Source organism: Cyclopterus lumpus, chromosome 9 (assembly GCF_009769545.1).
Source record: "Cyclopterus lumpus isolate fCycLum1 chromosome 9, fCycLum1.pri, whole genome shotgun sequence".
In the NCBI taxonomy this organism is placed as follows: domain Eukaryota; kingdom Metazoa; phylum Chordata; class Actinopteri; order Perciformes; family Cyclopteridae; genus Cyclopterus; species Cyclopterus lumpus.
In genome coordinates this window covers 27,730,463-27,754,344 of record NC_046974.1, presented here as the reverse complement: position 1 = coordinate 27,754,344, position 23,882 = coordinate 27,730,463, and the positions used below count along the sequence as shown (strand labels likewise).

The 23,882-nt window shown below is 45.6% G+C and overlaps 2 protein-coding genes across 2 annotated transcripts; both read left to right on the top strand.

Moving 5' to 3' along the window:
* Window positions 1-1,919: 1,919 nt before the first annotated feature.
* Window positions 1,920-18,376, top strand: fam189a2 (family with sequence similarity 189 member A2). Its single transcript, XM_034542108.1, has 11 exons — window positions 1,920-2,195; window positions 6,289-6,345; window positions 8,008-8,118; window positions 10,627-10,746; window positions 13,197-13,304; window positions 14,239-14,366; window positions 14,506-14,641; window positions 15,078-15,144; window positions 16,874-17,035; window positions 17,439-17,761; window positions 18,065-18,376. Exons 1-11 carry the CDS (start codon window positions 1,920-1,922, stop codon window positions 18,374-18,376), a joined length of 1,800 nt encoding a protein of 599 aa, XP_034397999.1.
* Window positions 18,377-20,649: 2,273 nt separating this feature from the next.
* sub1b (SUB1 regulator of transcription b) lies at window positions 20,650-23,649 on the top strand. The gene is made up of 5 exons (XM_034541534.1): window positions 20,650-20,778; window positions 21,502-21,571; window positions 22,307-22,426; window positions 22,828-22,936; window positions 23,388-23,649. The coding sequence occupies exons 2-5, from the start codon at window positions 21,503-21,505 to the stop codon at window positions 23,465-23,467; spliced, it is 378 nt and encodes a 125-aa protein (XP_034397425.1). The 5' UTR covers window positions 20,650-20,778; window position 21,502; the 3' UTR covers window positions 23,468-23,649.
* Window positions 23,650-23,882: the final 233 nt, after the last annotated feature.

Sequence of the window (23,882 nt, the reverse complement as noted above, 5' to 3'; positions counted from 1 at the left end):
GAGCAGCCTCGTCTGACGATTCCACCTCTTCGCCCATTTTCTAAAGTTAGGCTGTAAGAGGGCCAACCCCCGGAACCGGACCAACAACTCTTCTGGAAACCCATGGGTGACGTCAGAGATTACGTCCATATTGTATACAGTCTATTCTCTTCATGCTTATATTATGTTTTACAGACATCTGCAGAAAGTCATCTTTTCCTTTGAGCAGTTTTTCAGTGGAACTACTTTCGACCCAAGAAAAAGTAAATAGTGTTTACAATGTATTGTTTTGATTATGCTTGGTAAAGGGGCTCTTGTGAAACCAATAATGGTGTGGATGTGGAATTTTATAAATGGACTCAATTCAATTCACCTCCATTATATTGGGCTGAGGAAGAAATCCTGGACAAACAGAACCACAATTATCTGGGCGTGTTACCACTACAGGTATGTGAGGATATCCTTTTGAATAATAAGTGGAAACAATAACTTTAAGTGATGAACTAGTAATAGAAATCGGATTTAGTCGTTCAAATTTGTTTTAATCATACTCCACTTGGGTCAGTGCTGCTTGGAGCTGTTTGAAAACATATGTCACACAATAATTTTTACTTTGTATGTAAACATAAAATTCTGTCCAAAAATGACACTGAAGGCGTTTATGTAGATAAAGTAATGTAACCTCCTTCTGTTTCATGGATTGGAGTTCCATTCATACATTGTCATATTCATGTAATGTGTTTATGTAACTCTGTAACTCTGTTCATCTGGTCACATGACATCTATTCATCTGTCCATCCGGGGAGAGGGATCCTCCTCTGTTGCTCTCCTGAAGGTTTCTTCCCTTTTTTCCCTGTCAAAGGTTATTTTTGGGGAGTTTTTCCTGATCCGATGTGAGGTCAAAGGTCAGGGATGTCGTATGTGTACAGATTGTAAAGCCCTCTGAGGGGAGTTTGTGATTTGTGATATTGGGCTATACAAAATAAACTGAATTGAATTGAATAAAGGCATGCCGTCAGCAGAGATTTAGTGATAGCAGGTAATCACACGCATTCTTGAAGAGTCACCACGGTACGGACCAGGAACTACGACGGGTGAAGGTTACACATTATTCATACCTGGTGGATTGAAGTCAGTTTATTTCAACCTTTTTATTCAGCTCAACGATGTAAGCAAACCGTAACCACACAGGTGACCGATTCTGACACGCTCACCTATAGGTGCCTGTTGTACTGGTGTGCCCTCTGGGACAATACATCTAAATCTATGTGCACGGTTATAGATTTGACTGACCATGCAATGTACAAGGATAAACTCTTTTAGACAATAGTCTTCATCAGTGTTTTTTAATCTGCTGAAGTTATCAAGTCATTCATATAAAAGTGTTAAACAATCAGGTTCCTCTGTCTCATTTATCTTTGTCACATACTTGCCATCAGACCTGTTTAGCAAGTGTTCAATGTCAATTTAATACAGCAATGTCTTAATTGTTGTTTTCAATTAGCCTCCACCAAATATATTATAGTCCCAAGGCCTATCTTGATGTCATATATATATATATATATATATATATATATATATATATATATATATATATATATATATATATATACACATACAGTATATATACATAGAAATGTACATAGAAATATATATATATTTACATGTGTATATAAATATATTTATTATTATATTAGACCTCATCATCCATCTCCCGTTAACCCCCCCCCCCCCCTGACTTTTCTCAACCCGATGCCAGAGTATGTGGAAGCCGACCCGAGCGGCTCGGCTCGGCTCGGCTCGGCTCGGCGTTATTTTAAAACCGGACGCCATGGCGGGGCCACGGAGCAGCGACGGCCCGCCGGGTAGCCCGTGAGCAACGACCTGCACGAGAGGACCTCGCGAGGGGATTTCGTCCCTCCCCGTCGAGCCGGTTACCGATGTCGCTCCCGGTGGTGCTGCCGGGGTCTTGCTGTCCGGTCGTCGGGGCTCCGCAGCTCGCCGAGCCGCCTCACCGAAACCGACCGCGTGGCTCGTCTGCCTCTTCCCGGATCACCGGCGGCTCTCAGCTGCTGCTGCCCGGGCGGCCGCTGCTCTCGCTGGGCTTGCTGCAGCTGCTGCTCGGCGGCTCCATGGTGGTGCTGTGCTTCGGAGCGCTGGCCCTCAGCAGCTCGCCCCCCATCCGGAACTCCTGTCCCTTCTGGGCGGGCTCCTCGGTGAGTGAGCCGCGGGTACCGGTGTCGGTGTTCAAGGCTGCTGTGACGGAGGCTGTGTATGCGTTACATAACGGTAGTCACGTGAACCCACCCCAAACAGAGGCAACGGGGCTCTGTTTACCATTTCAAACAAACAAACAAACAAACACAAATGCTGTGAATCGCAAAAGCATCATATTTTCATCATCTCAGTCTGGCGTTGACATGGATCTGTGGTCACATGACATTCCATATGACTCATCACAGACAGAAACACAGCCTCCCACCTGCAGCACGCAGGTAGTCTGGAGGAGCCGACTTCAGGCTTCAGGCCTGCTTTGACACACTGTGCAGCTCCACTTTCTTACAAAGACTTGGTGCCTAACTTGGACTTGAGACGCTGGAGATAGACCGCCCGTCACCATGTGCTGACTGACCCCGAGAGACCGCAGAGGTCAACAATGTGCTGGCTGGAATAATCGTCTATTGCTAGAACGATGCTTTTCCTTTTGACATTGCGAACTCCTCATAAAACCATTATTGCTGTCTTTACATTTCTATTTTTACTCGTTAAAGGCTGGGTTGGTAATCTTACTCAAAAACATTTTGATATTTGTGTCATTACATCCTGACAGCAATCAATCAATTACATTAAATTCAGCCCAAAAACAATGATTGAGTGCAAACAATAACCATGTTGGTTGTTTACGTTCGTTATGATAATTCTGGGGGTGTGGCTTTGGAGGGAGGCCTGAAGGGAAACGGGCGGTCAGTGTTGCTGACTTGGCGACTTTCTTGCTAGATTCATCATTTTTGGAGATGGCGCTACAAGCTACTTTTGTTGGGGAAGAGTTGGCAACACTGGGCTGCGTTTTTAGGTTGGATCATTTAATTAATCGGATGTAATCTTGCTATCTTTTCAAGATTACCAATCTTGCCTTCAAGCCAGATGGGAATGTAGGACAGGAGTGCATTGTTTCACTTTTGATGGAGCTAAACCTCGCTGAACACATCCTGTACACCCCGAGGTGAAATGGCAAACAACGCTCATTTCTGCTCAAAACGCTGGGCGTAACTGTCATCCTTTTATGATCACTAGTTGGATAGTATGGCATATACGAGTCACGTGTGCATGGCGAATGAGGAATTCTCGAGTGTTGCTGATACAATTCCCTCCCCCATGTTACGCCGGCTCGTCTTCCACTCACACTTCATTCTCTACCTCCACGGTGGAGCCCATGAACCCCCCTCGCCTCCTGCAGCGAATCTCCTCTTTGCTCGTGTTCTACATCTCCATCAATTCAAAGCTAATGAGGACAAAGCCCTTCCTCTCCAGCCTCTGCTGCACACTCCGCGCGTCACTCCGCGTGTCTTGTGTCACTCCGCATGTCATTTGTCATTTAGCTGACGCTTTTATCCAAAGCGACTTACAATCATGTTACATTCATCCACTGTAGAACAGCTACAGGGAACAATGCAGGGTTAAGTGTGTTAAGTGTCACTCCGCGTGTCTCGTGTCACTCCGCATGTCACTCCGCGTGTCACTCCGCGTGTCTCGTGTCACTCCGCATGTCACTCCGCGTGTCACTCCGCGTGTCTCGTGTCACTCCGCATGTCACTCCCCGTGTCACTCCGCGTGTCTCGTGTCACTCCGCATGTCACTCCGCATGTCACTCCCCGTGTCACTCCGCGTGTCTCATGTCACTCCGCATGTCACTCCTCGTGTCACTCCGCATGTCACTCCCCGTGTCACTCCGCGTGTCTCGTGTCACTCCGCGTGTCACTCCTCGTGTCACTCCGCATGTCACTCCCCGTGTCACTCCGCGTGTCTCGTGTCACTCCGCATGTCACTCCTCGTGTCACTCCGCATGTCACTCCCCGTGTCACTCCGCGTGTCTCGTGTCACTCCGCATGTCACTCCCCGTGTCACTCCGCATGTCACTCCCCGTGTCACTCCGCATGTCACTCCCCGTGTCACTCCGCATGTCCCTCCCCGTGTCACTCCGCATGTCCCTCCGTACCGACTAACCGTGCGTGTTGTGTTACAGCACAGCAGTGATTTAGAAGAAAACAAAGTGACATGTTGCAGGTCATATGGTCATTTTTATTGCTGACAAGTTGTTCAAGCAGGTTAGTTCCTTCTCTTCTCTTTTTAATTATGGATTCAATAATGGAACGGAACTTCGAAGGACAACTTGGTAGAAATATTGATAGCAAGGTTTTTGATAGTACCTGATTTTCTTTTTTATAACACACAGCATTGCATTTTTTTCGCAGAGTGGTGGAATTTTGGATTTAGACCAGTTCATTAAGTGATAAGAAATGTTTGAGAATATGGATAGGGGATTGAATACTTCTGGTAGGCCTGTGGAGGGATTTGTTAGGTATAGCAGGATGTCATCCGCATATAAACTGATTTTGTGGTAAAAAATGTCTTGCTTGTATACATCTGATACGAGTGTTCTTTCAACTTCAAGAATTTTGATAAAAGTGGTTTGGCAATGAAGAAAGTGGACATCCCGGCATTGTGCAGTTTTCATCCATTAAATAAGAACAAGAACAGATCTTTTGAGGGTTTATACAAATAAACGTCCCGTTGCCTTTATCAAAGGCCATGTCTGCATCCAGCGACGTAACTATGGTATCAAGTGTTTTCTCTGGGATGAACCCCTGAGGTTCAATAGAGGCCACATGTTGGTGGATGAGTGTCCGTCCTTTAAGCCCTCTGGTTGGTCTGGATTGGTTGATAAAGATCAGTCCTTCACTAATGATTCTTAGGTCACAGTTACTCATACTTATAGGTGGATAGCTGGAGGCCAAGATTGGGTTTGTCAGGTCTGGCTGTGTTTGTGTGTGTTGTGGTAGAACAAACATTCCCATTCAAATCAACGTGACAGGATGGTCAGAGCGGAGGCTATTTCTATGTGCACTGTTGCCATAGCGACCGTCTCTATATATTCTACCAACCTTCGGCAAGTCGTGGAGGATAGAAGCATAGAAAACCATCAGTAACAGGTGATGCATTGTTAGGGAAGAAGGCTTCCCTGAGGTAATGGGTTGGTCTGACCTGTGTATATTTGGACAATTTTGGTAGAATGCTATCAAGGATGGATCGAATGTTGATTTTTCTTTGTGTCTAATTTTTTCATTGTGTTCGAAGTAGTTTAATCTTAGTCTTAGCAAGGGTAATTGGGTCTGTATCTTCTATCTGTCTTTATTTCCTGTATTTTAATTCAGATGTTCTCATTAGGGGAGTGGGGATGTTGGGAGTATCGATGTTTCAGTTTTCTACTTATGTTTGGAATATGAAATGGCTTGTCCCTTAAGAACTGTTTTAGCTGTTTTTAATTGGTATTTCTATGGGGTCAGTGGGTGTTACACCGCCACCTACGTGGGGCCGTTTAGTGTACTAGTTTAAAGTTGGAGATCATTATTGTATAAATTTCACGGTTATTAATTTATATATGATTACTTAGACAAAAGAAATATCAAAACGTAACTTTAAATTAATAACTTGTCCATTAATGATAACAAAATGACCTTCTGGGTCTATTATTGTGTCATTATTATGGTATGGAATGTTTCAATTGATCAAAATAGCGGCTCCTCTTTTATTTTAGAATCATGACGCAAAAAAAACCGATCTATTTTTTTTCTTGTCCGTTTTAGACGTTCAGATGTTGTCAGATATATTTCGTGCAGAAGACACGAGTGTTCATTCAGGCCCGAAGAGGAAACTAAACGACAACTGGCCAAATGGAACCAACCCCTATTTACAGCCACTATCCCACATTCCAGGAAGTGGCCCTTTGAACTCAAAATGACAAAAGGAACAACTGTGCTACAAAGGAAGTCAATATCATTTTAGCGATGAGCTGAGAATCCTTCACGTTGAGGGGGTATTATCTTCAGGAAACAAGGCATAGAGAATTGGACCTGGTACCAAAAGCGAGTCTGCTGCCTTTGAACCAGTGAACCACCAAATGGCTCATTGTAGTGGCTCCACCGTGGTTCATCTCTACACAGAGATGTATCACAGTTTGTTAGATATGTGCATTGGTGTGTATAGTTCTGTGTTGCACCACACAAATACATGTTCTCTGTGTGTTTCCAGGTAATACTGTCTGGCATCGTAGGCCTCACAACATGGAGAAGGCCCATGCTGTTACTGGTGAGCTCTCGGTTTCCTTCTGTAGCTGTGATTGCATGATATTGTGTTTCTGTTCAATTTGAATCAAATCACCACGATGGAGAGCACAACAGTCTGGAGGTTTCTGGGCTCCATCCACTGATATCGCTCCTTCTGGGAGAGGTGGAGAAGAAACCAGTGAAATTTCCTGTTGAGTTGATCGGGGGAAATGGGAACAATGTTGGCTCTCTGATGCACATGATTGGGCAAATCAGATGTAGATTGGAGAGATATGGAGAAGTCCATCCGCCTCATCCCACAATGGACGTTGTATGTGGGATGTCATCCCTATAGTGAAAAACTGCATCTTCTCAGCAAACTGGATGCCCACAACTGTTTCCTGCGACTGCTTCACAATAAAAGCCACCTCGTGGTTCTCCTCAGTTCCTTCAGTTTGAAGCAGCAGCAATAGGACATGTTAGGTTTGCATTTGCAGCAACTTAGTCCGTCTGATATGGACGAAGCAGAGCAAACACATGAGCCTGATTCATGCATTATGGCTGGCCCACTGTGCATTAACCTTTGCATAGTGTGAATTATTCTCAGAAGGAGAGCGCTACTCGGTGTGTGTCGAGGACGTGTGTGTTGCTGTCTGCTGAAACGCAGACGGTCTCAGCCAAGCCGGGTAGAGATCGTCACCGTCCAAAATGCATTCGGTGAATCGGGAGCACGTCGGCACAGGTTTCTGATGTCGGCTGCTTTCTGATTTGCCAAAACGTATTATAATGACGAATGTCAAACACCGGACTGAACGAGCAAAACCGGAAATCGAGGATTATTGCAATATCCAGGGCTCTTTTGAAATTGAGATCGAAGTTGTGAATTGATTCTGAATCTTCGAAAATAAGAATCTTGTTTCTTGCCTGAATACATTTGTCTCCCACCACTAATCAACAGTGCTGAGAACTCATTGATACCGACACATGTGTGATGGCCCACAGTCGTGTAGACAAAGCTGGAATGAGAAGGAATGAGAAAGCGTGCCTTTGACTTGACATCATTGGTGGAGACGGCTTTTTATAAGCCGGTGGCTCCACTGTGTGCTCCTGTCCTTCCCTGTAAGTGAACCAGTCACTGTCACCTTGCACATTGGTTTGTGGACCATTGTTTTCAAGCCTTGAGTTTGTCTCCATCTTGTTTTTGCTTGGGAAGAAGCGAGGCCAGATCGCTTGGTTAGAAAGGTCTTGTAGGTCTAGTTCTCCAAGTAAATTGTAGCACACCAGTCAACTTAAATCCAATAAAATATAATTGTGAAAATGCTCTGAATTTCAAGCCCTGCTTACAAGTCATGTGAAGACACAAGGTCATATGTCCTGTCGGTCAGATGTACTGTAGAGTCTCTTTCAGATGTTTTTGAGAGAATGTATGCTCGTGAAAAGTCCTGGAAATGTTTTGTTAAAAATGTTTATGAGCCCTGTTAAACAAACATGTGACCATTCCTTCTACAGCAAAGTAATGGCTGATTTCAGTTGGACTGTCTAAATCTAATGTCATCTCACCTCTTTGCGATGTCCAGTAACTGGCGCGTCACCGTCATCGTGTTTATTAAATCCATTTCTACAGAATATGTCCACAGGGTCCAAACCACAATAATCCATCTTCCCTTCCTTTTGTATCCCCCTCTCCCTGCCTCTCCATCTCCAGGTCAATGTGTTTGTCCTGCTGTCTTTGGTGTGTGTGCTCCTTAACCTGGCTGGATTCATCCTGTGCTGCCAGGGAGCCCAACTGGTTTCCAGTATGACCAGCTGCCAACTGGTGAGGCTGTTACCCGTTTTGAGTCTTGTCTGGTGTTGTAGTTTTCCTGCATCCTCTCTGCTTCACTCCTTTCCTCCAGTGGAGTCAGTGGGATCGTATTTACTGGTTCGACGTATTCCATGTTGAACCAGTTTACTGGGGAAGAATAAGGAGGCAATGCCCGGTTCTGCCGCGTGAAGCCGAGGCGGAAGTCTTAAAGCTGCATTCTCTCTACTGAACAGCAGGGGGCTACTCTGGTTGTATAGAAGTCTATGCTTCATGTGTTAAAGCTGCATTCTCTCTACTGACCAGCAGGGGGCGACTCCCACTTGTGCAAAAACAGGTTGGATTGTATTGCCACCCATTGGTTTGTGGACTGCTGTTTTGAAGCCTTGAGTTTGAGCATCATTTACTAAATGAACATCACGCTGTATTGGAACTAGAGATTGAGACCATAAACTAATGTTTACAATGTTTACTGAGGGAATACATCAAGAGAAGTAGAGTCATTTATATAGACTTCTATACAACCAGAGGAGTCTCCCCCTGGTGGTCAGGAGAGAGAATGCAGCTTTAACACATGAAGCATAGACTTCTATACAACCAGAGGAGTCTCCCCCTGGTGGTCAGGAGAGAGAATGCAGCTTTAACACATGAAGCATAGACTTCTATACAACCAGAGGAGTCGCCCCCTGGTGGTCAGGAGAGAGAATGCAGCTTTAACACATGAAGCATAGACTTCTATACAACCAGAGGAGTCGCCCCCTGGTGGTCAGGAGAGAGAATGCAGCTTTAACACATGAAGCATAGACTTCTATACAACCAGAGGAGTCGCCCCCTGGTGGTCAGGAGAGAGAATGCAGCTTTAACACATGAAGCATAGACTTCTATACAACCAGAGGAGTCGCCCCCTGGTGGTCAGGAGAGAGAATGCAGCTTTAACACATGAAACATAGACTTCTATACAACCAGAGGAGTCGCCCCCTGGTGGTCAGGAGAGAGAATGCAGCTTTAACACATGAAACATAGACTTCTATACAACCAGAGGAGTCGCCCCCTGGTGGTCAGGAGAGAGAATGCAGCTTTAACACATGAAGCATAGACTTCTATACAACCAGAGGAGTCGCCCCCTGGTGGTCAAGAGAGAGAATGCAGCTTTAACACATGAAGCATAGACTTCTATACAACCAGAGTAGCCCCCTGGTGGTCAGGAGACACGTTTGCATTGGTTGTGTGTTAAATAAATAAAATGATAAAATATCCACAAAATTATGAAACGTTATTTTCTGCCCCTCTTTTCTCAGAAAAAGGATTGTAGGTAATTTATATTTTATTACAAAATTACAAATTATTTTAGAAAGAACTCGAAAAAGTGCACTCATTAGAGGATCTCTCTTCCCTTGAAAGAGTTGAATCTCACTCGACTGTCCCTCCCACCTCCCAGTCAAGATGGTGGGTATTTATTTATTAATCATAAGGCGTGGTATGGAATAAATCTGCAGATGCCTGGTGAGACCAAACCTTTCTATGGCCGTCAGCTTTTCACGCCACAGCGACGACGAACACATGTGGCCTGCAGCAGACGGTAAAACGAGATCTTCTGCAGGTCGGGCTGCAGGAAATGTGATGAGGCCAGAGCTCCTCCGTGTGACCTTTTGACTCTTCCTTACTCCTGTGTGTGTGTGTGTGTGTGTGTGTGTTGGGGGAGGTGTCTAATATTCATTGAATGTTTATGTAACTCTGTTCATCTGGTCACTTGACATCTATTCTTCTGTCCATCCGGGGAGAGGGATCCTCCTCTGTTGCTCTACAGAAGGGTTCTTACCTTTTTACCCTGAAAGGGTTTTTTCTGTTTTTTCCTGATCCGATGTGAGGTCAAAGGTCAGGGATGTTGTATGTGTACAGATTGTAAAGCAGAGGAGAGTTTGTGATTTTGGGCTATACAAAATAAACTGAATTGAATTGAATGTTGATGTAAACTTGTTAAAAATAAATGTCACTACATTAATTTATCTAACTCCTGCCAACTAGGCCATCAAATGGGATTAAGGGGGGGGAGCTCCTGCCATTGATGTGCCAGTGAACTATATAGTTCATCATAATTAAATACACTAATATCACCCTTTCGTCTGCGTTTTCCATCCTCCCACTGTTCCTACCACGTCTACCGGCTTGCAGAGTGAGCACGTCTTAACATGTCTTATAACAAATACATATTTCCATATTTTAGACGACGTGTCTTGAGTTCTTTCACTTTTTTATTTTTCTTTCTTTCTGTATCACATCTGCTTATCACACCTGATAACACCTTCATAATTTAAGCAGAACATTAGCCTAGCTTGGGGGGGGATTTTAAAGGTCAGGGGGCCCACCAGAATATTTAGGATTCAGCCTCTCAGGACCATGAACAGCCACAGCTAGTCATGATGTATTCTTGTCACCGCCACTACCTAGATTATTAGTATGTGTCATACATACTAATAATAATAATAAGTGTGTGTGTGTGTGTGTGTGTGTGTGTGGTTTCAGAGTGAGGCTGGAGATGTGTGTTACTGCTGCTCCCTCTCCCCCAGCTCCAACTGTCCTGAAGAGAAGCTGCTGGAGCTCCACCCGGCCCACTCCTGCAGCACCATGAGGGTCCTGCTTAAGGTGCACACTCTCCCATTTGAACCTGCTCGTTGGTTTGAAATTGTTCATCACATTTCAAGCGTTATTCCATAATTGCTCTTGTTGATGAAGTGTGTGCAGGAGATCGAGGTCTATTGTCATAGCAGTCCAAGTCCCTCTGGAGGACCCCCCATGTTTCTTCCTCTCTTACAGTTCTGATGCAAGAATGAGTTCCTAGGTTACGTCCAGGCCCGGGGTGGGTAACCGGGAGAGGTCCCGGTGGGCCGCTTCACTTCTGGGCCGGTCGAGAATTGTATTTGTTGACATTTGTCACGTTAGTTCATCTTCTCTTAAAGTGGGCGACACACGTTCCGCATTGTGACACCGCAGCCTCTGCATGGGTTGTACCATGCGAGGAAGTTCTCCCCTCCCAAATACAGTTGGTTCGGTCCGTAGCCCGTCTTTTCCAAAAAGTTGTCTCTAGGCTACCGATAGGTGGGCCGGCCCGACCGCAGCCATACGCATCAGGGAGGACGGACGGGAGGAAGAGGGCAGGAGGGGCTGAGAAAGACAGGCGTTGGAGGAGGATGGACGGGAGGAAGAGGGCAGGAGGGGCTGACAAAGACAGGCGTTGGAGGAGGATGGACGGGAGGAAGAGGGCAGGAGGGGCTGAAAAAGACAGGCGTTGGAGGAGGATGGACGGGAGGAAGAGGGCAGGAGGGGCTGACAAAGACAGGCGTTGGAGGAGGATGGACGGGAGGAAGAGGGCAGGAGGGGCTGACAAAGACAGGCGTTGGAGGAGGATGGACGGGAGGAAGAGGGCAGGAGGGGCTGACAAAGACAGGCGTTGGAGGAGGATGGACGGGAGGAAGAGGGCAGGAGGGGCTGACAAAGACAGGCGTTGGAGGAGGATGGACGGGAGGAAGAGGGCAGGAGGGGCTGACAAAGACAGGCGTTGGAGGAGGATGGACGGGAGGAAGAGGGCAGGAGGGGCTGACAAAGACAGGCGTTGGAGGAGGATGGACGGGAGGAAGAGGGCAGGAGGGGCTGAAAAAGACAGGCGTTGGAGGAGGATGGACGGGAGGAAGAGGGCAGGAGGGGCTGACAAAGACAGGCGTTGGAGGAGGATGGACGGGAGGAAGAGGGCAGGAGGGGCTGACAAAGACAGGCGTTGGAGGAGGATGGACGGGAGGAAGAGGGCAGGAGGGGCTGACAAAGACAGGCGTTGGAGGAGGATGGACGGGAGGAAGAGGGCAGGAGGGGCTGACAAAGACAGGCGTTGGAGGAGGATGCTGCCCAATGTGCCAAGCTTACTGATTCATGTTCAAGAGGACAAACACAAGAGAGACACAGGCCTAATGATTAGCAACGTATTCGGCTAACGTTGTAGCCTTGATTAATAGCGTTGTCAACCTATTCCCAAGCAAAATATTAAATTGAATTAAAATATTAGCCTTTTTATATCACCCAAAATATGGCGATCCATAGACTTTGCAAATATTGATATATAATATTGAAGTATGCAGTAATATTCTTTGTAGCTTCGGAGCAGCAGATAAGACTATAAGAAGTATACTGTACTGTGAGTTGAACTGTAAACATTAGTTCAATATGCCTCTTTGTTGAAGAGTGGGATGTTTCAAATGTTTCATTTATTTATTTCTGCTTTTGTTAATTGATCAACCTATAGTATAGTAGGTTGAATAGTGGAATATTTTGTGTTAACTTCTCATCTTAAGTGGATTATTATTGTTGTATTTAACCGTTACATTATTTGTTGGTACATGGTATTAATAAAAAAAAAAAAAAAACATTTATCCAAGTGGGCTGGTCTTGAGCCTGAAAAGTGTCCCCACTCTGGCCCTGGTTACGATAGATACTAAACACATGAATAAATACCTATGAAATACATAGATGTAGCTATAAACAAAATCCTGAAATAAAGCAATACATATATAGATATACTGTAAATATATAAATCACGCTCTATTCATTTGAATATAATGGATGGAGGAAAAAAGCGCTGATAAATAAATCTGGCGTTATGAAGTTTAAGTACTTAAATATGTAAAAGCAGTCTTTTGCAAAATGTTTTTAAATAAAAGAAGATATCTTTTTTTTAAATGTATTAATCAAAGTATATTGACTCGTATACATATCTACATATTTATTGCCTCATACATTTATTTATTATTTCATAGACGTATTTATTAATGGATTAATGTGTTTGACATGGCATTGCACACGCTTTAGAAATGAAATGGGTTTTGCCTAGTGTCCACAGAAGACACAATACATAATGTGTTCAAACATAATTAATGTCAGGCCGGGGATGATAAACATCCACACCCCGTTGGTTGGATCCCGGTCCATTCCTGCCCCGGCTCCGTCACCGCGCCCTCTGCACCCTTGTGCACGGCGAGCCCTCGGCCTCAAGTCGTTCTCTCTGCTCGAGGCGCACCGACCTGACTTGTGTCTCTTTTGTCTTCCAGAAGGTGTTGTTTGCGCTGTGCGCTCTGAACGCTCTGACCACCGCCGTGTGCCTCATGGCGGCGGCCCTGAGGTACCTGCAGATCTTCACGTCCAGAACGCCGTGCCTGGTACGATCACAGCCCACCCAGTGGGTCGGGTTGTCGGGGTCCCTGCTCGGGAGCATCCACATCCAAGTAGAGAGGGCTCAGAAACGTGTTTTGTGCAGTATAACACGGTAAATCATAAAAAAAGAAAACGACACGAGTTGAATATCTTTAAAAAAATTGCCAAACATTTGAATCTATATAGCCAACATTTTGTCCACAAGTGTTACCAATGTTGAAAAGAGAAGACGCTCTACGTGCTATATATATATTCATATATTCATAGCATCCCGTTTGTTTGGTCTGCACACAAACAGAAATGGTTTCATGTTACCAGCTGGTGCACGTTAGAGTTATTGATCCTCTCGTCTCTAAAGAAAAGCAAATGAGCACGTTTTGTTTCCTTTTTTCAAAATGGTGAGCTGTTCCTTCAACAGCCCGTCCTATGAGAGACCCCCCACTGCTTCAGCTGTCTCCGGGGTCCCCCCCACAACAGGGGATCGGGACGATGTTTGTGGTGTGACAGATTGGGGGATTTAAAAACTCCTAACTCTTGTGAGGTACTCGCACCACAGAAAGGTCTGGCAGGCTTTAGCACCATGACAAATAATCAGGGCTTCTCCGACCGGTGTTGGAAGAGGAATCTGTGCCTTCAACCACCTCGAGTCTCGCGTAGCTGGGATGGAGAATACGTTAGAATTAGGGATGTTAGGAAATAAAGCTTCCGGATCGCACTTGAAGTGTTTAAGACATCGGGGCGCAAAAAGTGGGACTCCAAGCCTCAACATAAAGCTCTACATGGTTCACTGTTATAAAAAAGCTTTTGTGATTTGTAATATTTAAACATGTCAATAAAAGCATTCATACACATTTTCCTTCGTACTTCTGCTAATGTACGTTTGACTGTAGTAGCGTTTAACATGACGTGTGATGTCACGTGTCCCCTGCTCTGTGATAGGACGAGCACAGAGTCGAGGAACGGGAGGACCCCGCCCAGGTGCCAGACCCGGACGAGTTTGTGGCCCCAGCCCCTCCCCCGTCCTACTTCTCCACTTTCTACTCGTACACGCCACGCCTGGCTCGCCGGTAACCCCCACCCCGCTACACACACACACACACACACACACCTACTTTCATATTTACTTTGGTCCTGCTGTTGGTGTCCATGTGTCACAAACAGGCCGACTCCTCTCTAGTTTTGCCGACTTGTGTTTGTGTGGTTCAGGATCCTCGGGGACAGCGTGATCCCTGTCCCTCATATCTACGGGGCTCGGATCAAAGGGGTGGAGGTCTTCTGTCCACTAGACCCCCCGCCTCCATACGAGGTCATCGCTGGCGGCTCCGCCGACGCAGTCACACAGGTACGCTCACCATCAAAGGGTCAGTTCACTCCAAAATAAATAAATCCATATTTTGAATACATTTGGGAGATATCGTCTGTCTTTGCTTGAATATAATGGGATCATGTGGTGCTCAAAGAGATGATCCATGGGCCTTGTGATCAGTTTCATGTAAGAAGTAGTTTATTACTCACATGAAACTGACCTCTTCATGCCCACGCTACCCTTCTTTCTGCCTCTCCACGTCTCTTCTAAGCCTCCAGCTAACGCATCGCTTCCAGTGTGGTTCGTTGCTCTTCTACAATAAAGAAATACTCTCCAGCTCCGACGTGCACAACTGAGCCACGGCCATGTCTCTGGTTTTACAGCATCCAACCGTTAACGCAAGAAACGGCGTGGAGAGATATTTTAATTTGTCAAAGAACTATGACTACCAACTCAACTGTGTTCATTCCAGGAGACAGAGATTGCTCTGACGGAGTTGACTGTGAACCCGACTCCACCACCAGGAGCACCTGTTCCAGGTAGGACACCATCTCCACACAGCAGTGCTGCCCCGGTGCCGTTTGTAATAACCACCAGGCTGAAGGTTTGTCTGTGGCGGCGCTTCACTGTCTGTTCATTTCCAGATTCTGTCAGTGACCGTTTTGATTGTTTGCTGTATATTCTTTTGGGCCTTTATTTTACATGTCAGGACATTGTGTCTGCTCCCCTGGTGGTCCTGGTTCATGTTCTCAGTTGGCCTTTACTCATCCGATACCTTCAGCTGCTGGTCGAGGTCATGTGATACCCTCATGTTTGTCACACTCTATGTAAAGCAGTCTCCCTTATGTCAGTGTATCAGACGCACTCTTTTACAAGGAGGAAGAATAACTCTCTAGTTATGTATAGTCACAATCTCACACTACCAGAAAAATGACCTTTTAAATCAACAAACATCTTATGTGTAATTCCTGGCACAATTCAAAAGGGGATAAAAGGTCTCAGCCCAAGTTCCCCCTCTGCATGGTTTTAAAGTTGGCATCGGGCTGGGAACTAAAACCACGCCCACTTCCGTACGACGACAGCCTTGACGCAGCGTCGAAATATGACAACCGTGATATGGAGCATTGGATTTGATGAATTTACAGTTCATCAGAACACAAATGAGACTAAGAATAAGCTAGAGGACTGACCTTGAAGCATGAGGGCTGATTTTAAAGGTTTTGAGCCATTTTCAACCTTAAACACCAGCATTAAGGTGTGTTTCATCACGGTGCAGTTACTCTTTAAGCATCTAGGGCATAGGTGTCAAACTCAAGGCACGCCATTTTATGTGGCCCGCGACAGCTGGAAAGGCATATGATCGTCTTAAAATTAAAGCATATGCTGCTTTACAGTATACAGTGACCATAGACTACATCTCCCACAATGCATGTTGATTTTGTGACCTGCGACTCAACGAAATCCTACCGCGAAAAGCAGTGTTTCCAAGTGATTAAGTTGAAAAAAATGGACAAATATTCCAAAATGTCCAAGGAGAGAGAGATTGATGCAGAGAGGGTGGGTCCTAGACCACATACAGGTATGTGAACAGGTGAGTCCCAGACCACATACAGGTATGTGAACAGGTGAGTCCTAGACCACATACAGGTATGTGAGCAGGTGAGTCCTAGACCACATACAGGTATGTGAGCAGGTGAGTCCTAGACCACATACAGGTATGTGAGCAGGTGAGTCCCAGACCACATACAGGTATGTGAACAGGTGAGTCCTAGACCACATACAGGTATGTGAGCAGGTGAGTCCTAGACCACATACAGGTATGTGAGCAGGTGAGTCCCAGACCACATACAGGTATGTGAACAGGTGAGTCCTAGACCACATACAGGTATGTGAACAGGTGAGTCCTAGACCACATACAGGTATGTGAACAGGTGAGTCCTAGACCACATACAGGTATGTGAGCAGGTGAGTCCTAGACCACATACAGGTATGTGAACAGGTGAGTCCTAGACCACATACAGGTATGTGAGCAGGTGAGTCCTAGACCACATACAGGTATGTGAGCAGGTGGGCCCCAGACCACATACAGGTATGTGAGCAGGTTACAGGTACCAGCGGCCCTCTGAGGGCCACCGTGGGAAAACGGGTTTGGAAACCCCGATCAATGGATCTGTTTGTTTCGTCCGAGCATCAACCCATCGGATTTCAAATGAATGTCGGGCACTGCCTTTTGTTCTAATAGCGCCCCCTGTCTGTATTCGGTCTTAGACTGGAGTCCGCAAATGGTATCGGCATCACCGGGCAGCAATCCTCGGATCCTTCCTCCTCCTCCTCCTCCTCAGCAGCCGTCTCCAGCACTGCCCCCCTGGAGAAGGGCGAGGATCCAGCGCTCCAACAGTGACCCAGTGTTGATGGACATCGCCACTAAAGGTTGGCGTCCCCCCTCATGTGGACCTCTCTGGGAGTCCGAACACTCACTTTGTGAGATGATGTGTTACTATTGGAGGACTTAGTCACCCATCAACACTCCATGGTCACCCTTTGAGGTTTAGAAATTGCACAATTACAAAATTGCCACTTATTTAGCAATTTATATTGAATTATCTTGGAACTTCATTCCAAAATCCGTCTTGTATTGAACTGATACAACAGTGACTAGTGTGTGTAATAGCACTGCAGATTCATCTACCCACTGTTACCAGTGAAGTAATGAACTATGCATTATGAAATACACACAGAGATACTCTGAACCACTGAATGGAGTTGGCTGTGCCGATAACATGTGTTATTGGGGAACCTGAACCATCTTCTTCCCCTCTGCTGTCCGCCGCAGTGCTGAACAGCAGCGACGCCCCCCCCGCTCCGCCCCCTCAGACCACAGATTCCTCCACCCAGACCTCCCAGCCCACGCTGGCCGCCTGCGCCCAGGGCCAGGTCACGCTGCGACGGGGCAACAGCAGACCCCGGCCCTCCTCCATGGTGGACTATCAGAGCTACCGGCACACGCAGCAGCTGGTCAGAAGGATCCTGCAGCAACCGGCCGCTCAGGGCCTGGCCCCCGAGGTCCAGGAGCTGGTGGACAGCATACGGAACGTCCTGCAGTCGGACCAGGAGCACATGGAGGAGGCTGTGCGCTGTGCCAGCTACATAGAACAGGTAGGAGTTCATACACAAACATGTCAGTCGACAGATACAAACGTCTGTTGGGGAGTTTAACCATTTCATGGGTGGAGGACAAAATGATAGTAAGCTAAACGGATGAGGTTGGCATTCATGAAACAACATGTTTCCATTGGTTAAGATGTCAATCTTTAAAAACGCCTCCCGATATTTAGCTTCATTTCCCAAAAACATCTGGTCACTATAGTTTTAATCAAATGTTACTCAAACACAAATGATATGTTTTCTTCTATGTGTATTATGAGGCGTCATGAACAGTAGATTCTTGTTGGCTTTCAGGTGTTCACTGATTCACAGATGGGTCCCAATCCACCTAAACCTCCCCAGCAGCCAGCAGCCAGTAACTCCCAGACCTGCCCTCGCCCCCCGAGGACGAGGAGGAGGAGGCCCGGTCTGCTGCATCTGCAGAGCTGCGGGGACCTCAGCTCCTTCACCTGCGAGTCTGTGGAGCAACGAGGAAACCGGGGTAGAGCAGGCTGGAGGGCGGGCTGGAGAGGGGCTTCAGGGGCGGGGTCAAGGACAGGGTCCCGCCTGGTTCACCCTGAACGCCCTCACAGTCTGATCGGAGTCTTTAGAGAGACAGTGCTTTGAGGGACAACAGGGAGGGACACGTATTGTAAAAAAACTCTCACACACACATATATACATATATATATATATATATGTACGTGCCTATATATATATATATATATATATATATATATATATATATATATATATATATATATATATATATATATATATATATATATATACATATACATATGATGCTGCCTTATCTGTTGATAAACTTTGAGAGAAAGCTGTGTGAAGAGGATCTGTGAGTGTATGATGTCTTTGTATGATGTCTTTGTATGATGTCTTTGTATGATGTCTTTGTATGAGTGTATGATGTCTTTGTATGATATCTTTGTATGAGTGCACTTTTTTTCTTCTTTTGTTGCTTCGCTCATACTGTTGTCTTTTGACAATTCATTGGTGAAGTACAAACAATATGGGCAACAATACCTTGTATTAAAACATAAAACCCAGCCTTCATTGTGTTGTTAGCGATGAGATTCTATCATTGTAATAATTTAGCATTTGTTCCAGTTAACTCAATACAGATATACGTGACAACAATTATTGAACATGATTCATGGTGTTATTTAATGGTCTGATTGCATTGGCTTACATATTGATAAAAAAGTATTTTTTTTATGACTGATAATAAACTGAACCCTTATCTGTCATCACCTGTGGAGCTGTGAGCTTTGTGTTTTTTATTTTCTAAGAGGAACTTTCTTTTTATTGTAGCTTTTAGCGGCCCCCAGAGGGAGAAAGCAGTAGTGTTTTTCCCTTTGGAAAACCTCTCATTTAACACACAGTCTGCCCGCTCTCCTGGGGCTGGCTCTCCTGGGTCTGGCTCTCCTGGGGCTGGCTCTCCTGGGTCTGGCTCTCCTGGGTCTGGCTCTCCTGGGTCTGGCTCTCCTGGGTCTGGCTCTCCTGGATCTGGCTCTCCTGGGTCTGGCTCTCCTGGGGCTGGCTCTCCTGAGTCTGGCTCTCCTGGGTCTGGCTCTCCTGGGTCTGGCTCTCCTGGGGCTGGCTCTCCTGGGTCTGGCTCTCCTGGGGCTGGCTCTCCTGGGTCTGGCTCTCCTGGGGCTGGCTCTCCTGGGGCTGGCTCTCCTGAGTCTGGCTCTCCTGGGTCTGGCTCTCCTGGGTCTGGCTCTCCTGGGGCTGGCTCTCCTGGGTCTGGCTCTCCTGGGGCTGGCTCTCCTGGGTCTGGCTCTCCTGGGGCTGGCTCTCCTGGGGCTGGCTTATAATGTGTTTACATGTACTGAACCACCCCGATCCAAGCGGCTTGACAGCTGTCTGTTTGCTACTGCGTTTACTCTCAAATACGGTAATATATCAAAGCAAAGCTTTGCAAAAGATACATTTCAAGAGGTTGTAACCTCTGCTGAGCTTACAACATTCTGAAGTTAGCAAGATCGCTTCTTTGTCATTGGTCAAAGTCACCAATGATTTGACAAACTGTATTTAAAGGCTTATCAGATGCCACATTTCAGGGTACTTATAGATCGAATTGTTCAACTCTGGAAACTTTTAATGCAGCAAATGTTTTAAGTTTTGGCAAATACAAATACTACAGTCACAAGGCAAATAGTAGAAATATAGTCCTAATGTTACAAAGTAATCTACCATGTGGACTTGCATGAATGGTAATTCTGTCATCCAAAAGGAGGATTACAGGGAGAAGAGTCCTCGGACTGAAAGCAGTGCATGGTGGATGCTTCTGGCTTCGGATACAATGAAACCAGACTCTTGACCAGAATGAATTAGTATTGACGGGGAGTAAAATGCTTTTTGTTTAAATGATGGATGCACACTTTAAATTATGTCTTGTAATAACCATGAAAAGGAGCTTTCACTGAGATTTAATATCTACGATGATTTCCAGAGTTCAGCCTTTTCTAAGTCGGGATGGCCGAGTGGTCCAAGGCGCTACCTGAGCCAGGTGGAGAGGACGTGCAGGAAAAGCATATATTGTGCACAGATATCCTATTTTACAAATATTACTGGGTATATTCCATATCTCCAAAACACAAATATTGACAATTTGTATAATTTATAAATTGATTATTTAATATTATTTGGACAATTATATTTTGTATTTGTTTGTGGCTCACACACATATTTGAGAGCAAAACGGAATTCCTGATTTTATTCCACATGTTCATATTACGAATCGTCACCTGGTGCATACATTTGGTGTTCTCAATGGCATAAAGAAAGAAATTGACAACAAAATCGGTGCATAAAAAAATCATCAGAAAGCCTAAAAAGGAAATGCCCCCCATAAACACACGCCCTTGGCATGCAGCGGCTCGCGAAGGAGACGGCGGTATTTCACGCATGCACGCAGAGCTCGCGACCGGAAGTCAGTCGGCGGTCCGTTTCCTGTCTAGAGGTCCGCTTCCTGTCTAGAGGTCCGCTCAGCTACATCACATCATGTAAGCGTTTGCCGTTTAAACAGACCATGCTAACACGTGTCGTTGCGGATATGTTCGCGTTAATAAGCAGCTGCGCGTGTCACTGCATGCGCGCGGGCGCCGGCCAAAGCCCGCAACCGTGCGACGCAACGAGAGCGCGGATGCGGGCAACGGGGCTCCGCTAGTGTTAGCTCCCATGGCTAAGCTACCCGGATAGCATCGCGCTGGGCTAGCTGATGCCCAGCGCGCGCACAGTCTCTTTACAGCCGTTTCACGAGCGTGCGTCGTCGGGAGCAGCGAGCGTGAGCTGGGGCCGCTGGGCTTGTGTTGGAGGGCGAAGCTCGAAGATAAAACGCATCACGACGCGCAGCCTGCGCAGCCTGGGGTGAATGCGCGCGCAGCTCCGATAACAATGCCGGGACGTCGCGAGCTCAGTTTTTCGTAATGCCATTTTGCAGTTGCATTTTTGTGCCTGATTTGAATCAGTAAATAATGTATTTATTATTGAAATAAGTCAACATTTAAATTAAGTAATGTTTTGTTAAACCGGTTGATGTTGACTGTGATATCCTTGTCTATGACAGATCCAGCTCCTCTGACATTACATTGATACATTACACACACACATGTTGTAATACCTGGCTAGTTACATAGACTAAAGAAAATCATTAAGGATCATGCATATGTCAATAATCTGTTTAAATGTCATGTAACTGATCTGATATCTGATCCCTGTCCCAGCAGAATGCCAAAATCAAAGGAAGTGCTGTCTTCCACATCTGGAAGTGACTCTGACAGTGAAGTAGAGACCAAGGTTTGTGCTTTCATAACTTCTGATCTGTCGACTTTCTCCTTTGAACGTGGCACAAAATAATAATGAAGCTCTGAGGCAACTGACAGTTTGTGCACCTCAAGACTAGATGGCCTAGTTGTAGTCAAGGAAGTCAGGACCCAGACCAGATGGGTGAAAGTCCCACACTGCATAGGCACTCCTCCCATTGATCTGAAAGATCCACAGGAAACACATGGAGATTCCTCTTCTTAGCCTCATTTATACCACGCACACGGTAAATGTGTGTATGTATAAGTGTACCGTGATAAATGTATTGATTAAATGATCCACAAGTGTTGCAGAATGTACATGCTGTTTTGCAGATGAACTCTTTGTAGTTGAGGTCAGGAAATGTTTTGTTTGTCATCATCTCCTCCAGATGTTTTTCCTGGAGAGCATGTTGCCTCTTCTAGAGCGGTGTCTGGTGCAAGCGCCGCTCTAGAAGAGTAATAAGGAGGGAGGCGTGGACGGTCGTCAACCGTAAAAGACATTTCAGAAATTAGTCATTTTATTGGTCACAAGTTCTACATCCAATCACAGTAACGATTAACAAAGAAATCAGACGGTGCCTGGGTGGTTTGGTTAGTCAAGGTCTCTGACTGAGACTAGATCTAGACGACAAGATGCGGTCGATACTGAGACCTTCAAGTCCTACAACGCTGTAAGGACACAACGTGGGGCAAGAATTTCACAAGTTTCTTTTACATTTTTTTTCAGGCAAAGCGAAAGAAGTCAAGTGTACCAGAGAAACCAGTCAAGAAACCAAAGAGCGGAGAGAGTTCCAAGCCCGGTGGCTCATCCAAGGGCAACAGCAAAGGAGACGACAACATGTTCCAGGTACACTGTCGTTAAAGCTGTTCACATGGAGAATTACTGTAAACTCCAGGAAGTTAAATTGCATCCATCGTGTACTTTTATTTTGAATTCAACAGACACACTTTAAATGTAGGTGAAGTATTTCAAAATTATATTTATTCAGGTTAATTGTAGAAATAGACAAAAAGATCACATTATGTTTTAATTCGGTTGTAATTTACTACTACACAAGCTTATATATATATATATACAAAAAATAGCGCAATGTTTATTGATGTGTTTTACTGCTGCAAATATTACTCCTTCAATATTCTACCCTACATGTGGACGAAGGTATTGTGTACTTTTTTTTAATGGTGCTGTAAAAGCATTAACACGTACGTCTCTCCCAGTCCAGTTGACCGCTGCTTTGCTTCTTCCAGATTGGAAAGATGAGGTATGTCAGCGTGAGGGACTTCAAAGGGAAAGTCCTGATTGACATCAGAGAGTACTGGATGAATCAAGATGGGGAGATGAAGCCGGGGAAAAAAGGTAAATGCATCTCTAAAGCCTGCCTCTGCTATCAATATGTTTTCAGTATTCTACATATTTCTCTGAAGAACTACGCCAGGAACTGGAAAGATGGATGTTTGAGGATTTTATTTGTGGGTGTCATTGAGAAGAGAAGTGCAATGCCAGTACCAAAAAGGGTACTTCATTCGATACCCATCATGTGAATGGACTGGCTAGCTCATTGCCTCCACAGCGCGCGGCGCTCATACGGCGGTTACCTCTGACCGCGCCGTCTCCTGACACACGGTGGCGTGGCCGCGGAACAGTGGCGCCCCGCCCTACGCTTACCCAAACCAGGCTGAAACCGTACGCTCTGTCAGCAACGTTGTTAGCACGGCTAGCTGCTAGTCGCCGGACGGAGACCTAAAGTCAGCCCTATCTGCAGCTGTGTTGTAGGACACAGTTTGAACCCGTCTGTCTTGTTTTGTAGGCATCTCCCTGAATCCTGAACAATGGAACCAACTGAAGGACCAGATCTCAGACATTGATGACGCCATGAAGAGAATATAATAAGCATTCCCTTTATTCAGTGTACCTGTTGAACTAATTATGTAAAATTAGCTTGTCGGTTTTGTAAAACACCTTGATGGTTTTCTTATGAACTCGTTTAGTTTTGTGGTTGTATAGATCTAGTGTTGTCTGCATACTCTGGTGTTCTGTGTGAAGCTGGTTGATTAAAGGTGTGGGTGGAATACAGTGGTGTTTTGGTATTGAACGATAAAACCCTGACGAGGCACTAGCTTAATAATGTTGTCAATGTGTGTAAATCTGTTCACGACTATCGTGAACGTTTTGGTTTGATCTGACCTTTTATCATGAGTAGCACCACCAGTGCTCTTCGTTTCTGAAAGCCCAGTCCGCTCTGTCATGTTGTAGCTGCAAGCAATTAGATTCATGGTGAACCACAGGATTAGGTTTTGAAAAT